This window comes from Elaeis guineensis, chromosome 9 (genome assembly GCF_000442705.2).
Source record: "Elaeis guineensis isolate ETL-2024a chromosome 9, EG11, whole genome shotgun sequence".
In the NCBI taxonomy this organism is placed as follows: Eukaryota; Viridiplantae; Streptophyta; class Magnoliopsida; order Arecales; family Arecaceae; genus Elaeis; species Elaeis guineensis.
This window is the reverse complement of record NC_026001.2, coordinates 77,497,636-77,504,442: the sequence shown is the minus strand read 5'-3', so window position 1 is coordinate 77,504,442 and position 6,807 is coordinate 77,497,636. Positions and strand designations below refer to the sequence as shown.

The window sequence follows — 6,807 nt, the reverse complement described above, 5'->3', positions numbered from 1 at the left end:
ACCATAAGTAATAAACTACTTGTTTCATTTGTAGAAATGATACATAAAAGATTGTAATCTGATGGAGATGAGAAGATAAAACATCATCTCAAGATTCACACCCCAATATGCCCTAACAACCATGGCATCAGTGATACAACAGTAAGTCACCCTAGGGCACTAGTTCTACCATAGACCAGGACATCCAAACTCTCTTATTTGGCATGAAGTAGGACAGAATGAAATGATTGCATCCTGATAGCTGGAACAACCTAGAATTCTATGACACAACTTTCTTTGATTTTTTACCCTGCCTTCTTTTCAGTGGTTCTGGTCCTATTCGGTTTATCACAACCTGTCCCAATATTGTACCAGCCTGAGATTAAACCAGGTGAAATGCCCACATGTAGCTTATGAATCACACAGATGAAATGCAACCCACCATTGGCCAAAACAATTACATGAGTATATTATAGTTAAAACTGACTCTTGAGACCAGTTTGCAGGTTTAATTAGTTTACTCTGAATCAAGATAACTGAAGGCTGCTCCACAGATCCAAACAGACAAACATGACTCAAATAGCATACCCCTCTATATACATTCAAGACTTTAACTAAAGCCTTCAATATCCATCATCAGCTGGTCTAGTCTATGAATCCCCATTCCCTTGAAACCCTCTATTGCTCCTGCCACTGTAATCACCGAAACGAGCTGGTTGTCTATCACTATTAGCATAGCTTATGCGAATGGTCCTTCCATTCAGTTCCTGAAAATATTGAAAGAATGATTAAATTAACATCTAATGAGAGGTTGTATAATGAGTTTGTGGACAGGTGCAATTGGAACTGAAACTTGCATACCCGACCATCCATGCTAGACATAGCTGCGCTGGCATCTTCATCACTTTCGAAATTCACAAACCCAAAGCCCCTGAGACCTGCCAGTGTCTCTGTCCAGGATAACTCGTGCTGCATCATAAACAACAAAACATTACAATCCCTAGATACACCATATAAAAACTGAATTATGTGTACACTGTAGTGGGATAGGCTTTCATACATTGACATCCCCATTTGCCATCCATGATGACCTCGATACATATCTCAATCTTCACATGAATCCCTCATAGTGCAATACAATAGTTGCACTAGAGAGTGGTTTTACATCGGCATGACAAATGTGGTAGGTAGGTAACCTACACGTTCGACTCTTATGTGCATTCCCAGAACTGAGCCTTTGTTCCACCTATGTAGTAGGTAGGAACAACATCCTTATATAATAGATTGGAGATATACCCTACAGAAAGTTTGGCATGTTCTGCTTGCCAACCAAAAAGGATCAAAAGAATCAATAGTGTTACAGTGATAGAATCTATTCCTCTCATTCAATTCCAAATGAACTCTACTTCCAACTTGAGATTCTAAATTTGTCAACTAAATTTTGGCAGATTGATGGCTTAGCTGAGATGTTCAGGAGCACTGATTGAAAGGTATTTACCTTCAGTTACATTCCCAAAACTGCTAAATGCCTCCTTTAGTGTTTGATCATCAATTCCAAATGAAAGACCTGACAATATGTGATAGCAAACAGGCAAAAAAAAAATCAATTAAAAAAGAACTTTGGACATATGATTGTAGACTTGTGCACAACAATTATCATGAAAAGTAGAGTAACCTCCAATGAAGAGTCTTGTAGATGTAAAACTGCGGATAGCACTGAGCATGTGTGTTGACGGAAGAGGTCCAGATGGGACAGAAATTTTCAAAACACTTTGCCTAATCAAGCTTGAAACTTTGCCACAAAATGCCATCTCCTATAGATATATCCAAAAAGCTTATATGCAGAAACTTTGTTAATAAAAACTACTAATACTTCTCTCAAAAATTAAAATTACAAACACTAAACAAAATCAAAATAAACTATCCACAAAATCAAACAGGAAAACTACTTTGCTTTATTTCAGAAGAAATTGACCTAGTAAAGATACAAACAGAACAGAAACGAAACAAGGTCATCAATCATGACACTGCCAACTAAAGAGAGATAACATGCATGTTGCTTAAAAATGGGAAGTTCTAGGGAGATAACTATTATATGTGATTGGGAAAAAGAAAACAGTATCAGTGTCGAGGGCTGCAAAGGACTATAAAGATGCATGAACTAGGGTTTTGAAGAACCCATATAAGGAATAGATAGTTTTTATAGGAGTGCTGTCCTGGCATTTTCACAAGCATTAATACTAGATTTAGGTGAAGAATATTACAGATTTAGATCACATAGGATTTCAGAAGCTTTAAAACAGAAGTAGATGGATCCAACTAATAAAAAGAGCTATTGCCCAGAAATTCTTGGAGCAGGAAGATGATAAATTTATGAACAAATTAATAGGTCAAGTCCAATTAATGTCCTGATCTCATGTTGGAGAGTACAGGATATTGAGGGGATTGAAAATAACCAATTTCATGCACCAACTCAGGGAACACAGCAGCAAGATACCTACTATCAGCATGTCTTCATGCAGATAACAATGATATAACAATTGAGAAGAGAGGAGGAACCTTGAGAGAGTGAGGGAGGAGAGAAAGCAGCAGATTGCTCTGAAGATTAAGAAAGTTCTTTCACTTTCAGCTTTTTCATTTCTCTTACTTGCAAAGCACATGGTCAAACAAGAAAACCCTCACAACCTATTCTTTGTCTCTTTTTGGAACCCCTAGTGTAGAAAATACACAAAACAGTTGCAAACATGCAGATTCTCATTCAAGATTAAATGTGAAAGAATTTTCTTAAAAGAGGGCCAATCAAGATTTAAATGCAAAGAAACATGCAAAGCCATCATAAAAGAGGGCCACATAAACAAATTCTTTTTCCGCAACAACTTGAAGAACATCATAGACGAGAAAGTTTTGAGGATCTGAAATATGAAGACAAAACTAGAGCACCTCTTCTTCCTATACATCCATTCCAGGAGCCCTCTGCTAACTAGACCTTCAATTGCTAGTAGTCACAACTGCTTCCAAGAATTGGGATGTCTCAAGTCAAAGATTCCATTGATAATCCTAATGATATAGAAGGATCTTTGGACATCTATGAATTACATGGATCACTTCAGGCAGGTTGTTGTTTTCGAGATGGGAAGGAAGCCAGCAAGTCATTTCATGAGAAGATGAAATGAAGAAAAAGTATAGGTAGGCTAATATTAAGTTGATGATATGGCAATCCAATCAAACTCACTGTTACAGAATTGTACCTCATCACCCCAAGCAAAACCTAAGGATGCCTCGGATGACAAATTTGATGTGCAAGATGTCACCTATCTGTCTAACTATTACCACTGATAGAGCAGTATTTATTGTTTGCAACAAATCAGCCTATTCCATCATAGAACCATCAAAATATGCCAAAGTACAGCTACTGAACTTAGGTATAATTGATATTGTCTTGATCTTCAAGATTTTCTTAAGGTTCCCTTTTTCCACTCTAGGTCTTGCTGGCCATCTCAAACTTGTAGAAACCCAGTGGGGGCATTTATGGTAAATTGCCTCCATGCACTACACCTATACATGTATTTGTGATCTTACGCTGTGAAGCATACAGTCTTGTTTTCCATCAATTCTCAATTCTAGCATTAAAATTCGATCTGATTACTGCCCCCATCAATCAACTTGAAGTATTTTGTTCCCTCTCTCCTATGGAACACTAGACATACGAAAGAACTGTTTGAAATTTGCTGATGTGTTTTGTCGAAGTACACATAAATGATCTTGACATCTGATGCTAATATTCAACTTTCTAATGTTGTACTAATATGAGAGAATACCATGTAAGCAATTCCAAGGAGTTTAGTAATTCTAGATGTACTCTCCACCATTTTACACCCTTGTTCAAGAAGTGAAAAAGAAAAAATCAGATGTGATTTGCTTATGAAATAGGAAAATGGTTTTAGTTTGAGTTTCAACTCATCTTCCATGTCAATTATTTGTTCATCAGACAAATAGCCTTTAATTTTACAATCATAGGCATGTTGAATAATTCAAATAGGTTTTTATAAACCTTTTCCCTCCTTAATATACATAAATAATCATCTATAGTCATAGCCCAATGAAGAAAGACTATAGAATTAAATCTGTGCAAGTTCGAATAATCAGGTCTTTCAAGAATGCCCTTATATCATTGTTGAGACTTTGTTACTTTACCTCCTGGAAAGAAAATCGTGAAATGTCGCTGGGTGTATACAGTCAAGTACCTACCTGATGGATCAGTTAAGAGACTCAAGGCAAGACTTATTGCCAAAGGGTTTAAACAGACATATGGAGTGCATTACTTTGAAACCTTCTCATCGGTAGCTCGGCTGAACTCTGTGAGAGTAATTCTTTCTTTTGCTATAAATCTAGATTGGCCTCTTCATCAACTAGATGTTAAAAATGCCTTTCTCTATGGTGAACTAGAAGAAGTGTATATGGACCAACCTCCAGATTGTGTGGTTCAGGGGGAGGACAAGAAAGTTTGCAGACTGCAACAAACTATCTATGGTTTAAGCAGTCACCAAGGGCCTAATTTGATAAATTCAACAGGACCATTGGTCAATATGATTTTACCCAATGCTATGCCGATCATTTTGTATTTGTATGTTATCAAGATAATAGTGTGGTTATACTTGTGGTTTATGTTGATGATATCATTGTGACAGGGAATAACTTGCAGATAATTACTCAGACTAAACAGTGGCTTAAGAATAAATTTCAGATAAAAGACCTTGGATCACTGCACTACTTCCTTGGTATTGAAGTTGTCCGTACTAAGAACAAACTAAATCTATCTCAACGCAAGTATACCTTTGATTTATTACAAGGGACTGGTGTGCTAGATTCCAAACCTGCTGAAACTCCAATGGACTCTAGCCTTAAGCTGACAACTGAAGAGGGTGATTTGTTTGGAGACTGTGCACACTATAGACGGCTGATTGGCAAGTTGATCCATATTACCATGACTCGGCCTAATATCTCATTCACTGTTAGTGTCCTGAGCCAGTTTATGGATGCACCTAGAGTTTGTCATTAGGAAGCTGCATGTCGGATGTTAAGATATCTAAAGAGCTGCCCTGGAAAAGGGCTTACTTACAAAAGAATAGTCATTATCAGCTTACTGCCTTTATTGATGCTGATTAGGCTGGATCATGTGAAGATAGACATTCCACTACGGGTTATTGCACCTTCTTAGGTGACAATCTAGTTATTTGGAAAAGCAAAAAGCAAAGTACTGTTGCTCGTTTCAGCTCAGAAGCCGAATATCATGCTATGGCCCATACAGTTGGAGAACTCATGTGGTTAAAAAATCTCTTACTTGAACTTGGCTTCTCTCATTCTACACCCATGGAAATGTTCTGTGACAATCAATCAGCCATCTACATTGCCTCAAATCCAATTTTTCATGAACGGACTAAACATATTGAAGTGGACTACCATTTTGTTCGTGATGCTATTCTCAAGAAGCTGGTGACTACACCTTCTGTTCGCTCAACTAATCAAACTGCAGATATATTCACTAAGGCATTATCCAAACAATCCTTTCAGAGTTGTTGCTTCAAGCTGGGTTTGCAAGATCTATATACTCCAACTTGAGAGGGAGTGTTGAGACTTTGTTATTTTAGTTATTTTATGTTGCCTTATTTACCTTACCTATTTTACCCTTGATTAGTTATCTTGTGCTTGTATTGTAATAAGGGTAACTTAGGAAGTTGTTTTTTGTGTGCCTATTATATAAAGCCCCTTGGTTTGATCGCTGAATCGAGGCGGCCAATTCTTTCAACAATCATATTTACAAAAAAACTAATTTATTCAAGTAGAAAACTTTCTTCTAGGATGTTGATAAGCATGGGTAATTGGGGAAAGGAGGATCTAACGCCCCATGTAATCCTAAACCCAAATCCCTCACTCTACTCAGCCATCATGCCCAATCCTGAACTCATCCAGGGCTGGTACTCTATCACTCCACCCTCACTTAACACTGCACAATCCTCTTATTGCTAACACCAACATCCCTCTTTTCTAGCTCCTTTGAAGGATGATTGCAAGTCCATATGTAAGATAGCTACATGAATAGAGAATCTAAAGAAACATTATTCTAACACAGAACAAGTTAGTCCATTGTTTATTTCCTTTCCCCCTTTACTCTTGATAATTTCAATATATTCATATTTTATTAACATGTTTCCTTTTTTTGTGGTGCTTTGCAGCAAACCTTATTGCTGAAAATATATGCAAGAGAAACTTGAAATCAAGCAACAGCAATCCAACCAAATTCTTTTTTTCTTTGACTTCAAAACTTTAACCTTGTCTTAATATGTTGTTTTGTATGTGTCCTTTTGTTATAAAGTAGGGTCAAGGTGGACTAGATATTATCCATTGTATTCGAATCGATTCAGATATAGATAAAAATTTGAGCATCCGACTGATAGCTGTATCTGTATCCACATCTGTCAAAGAAAAATGGATATGGATATGGATATCTAATCCGTATCCGAATATCTGATTAGTAATCATATTTAATTTATATCGTACCTATGACCTTTTAAGGAAAATATATAACCATATCAATATGCTATTAATCTGATTTATCATCTACTTAGTAATCTCTTTCATTATATGGTCATAAAATTTAGTTATCTGACTTATATCCATATTTATATCCATACTTGCAGTATCCAATTTGTATCCGTATCCGTTTAAAAAACATATTGATATGCATTTTTGCATCCGACTAATATCCACATCCGTATTTGTATTTGTCAAACAACACAAATATGGATATGGATATAGTGATATCTGATC

The 6,807-nt window shown here is 36.5% G+C and overlaps 1 protein-coding gene across 1 annotated transcript; it reads right to left on the bottom strand.

The window, feature by feature from the left end:
- Positions 1–423: 423 nt before the first annotated feature.
- Positions 424–3,027, bottom strand: LOC140851708 (glycine-rich RNA-binding protein 4, mitochondrial-like). The gene is given in 5 exon segments (XM_073243760.1): positions 424–746; positions 841–912; positions 914–948; positions 1,478–1,546; positions 1,655–3,027. Coding segments are annotated over 5 exon segments (429 nt in total). The 5' UTR covers positions 1,791–3,027; the 3' UTR covers positions 424–629.
- Positions 3,028–6,807: the final 3,780 nt, after the last annotated feature.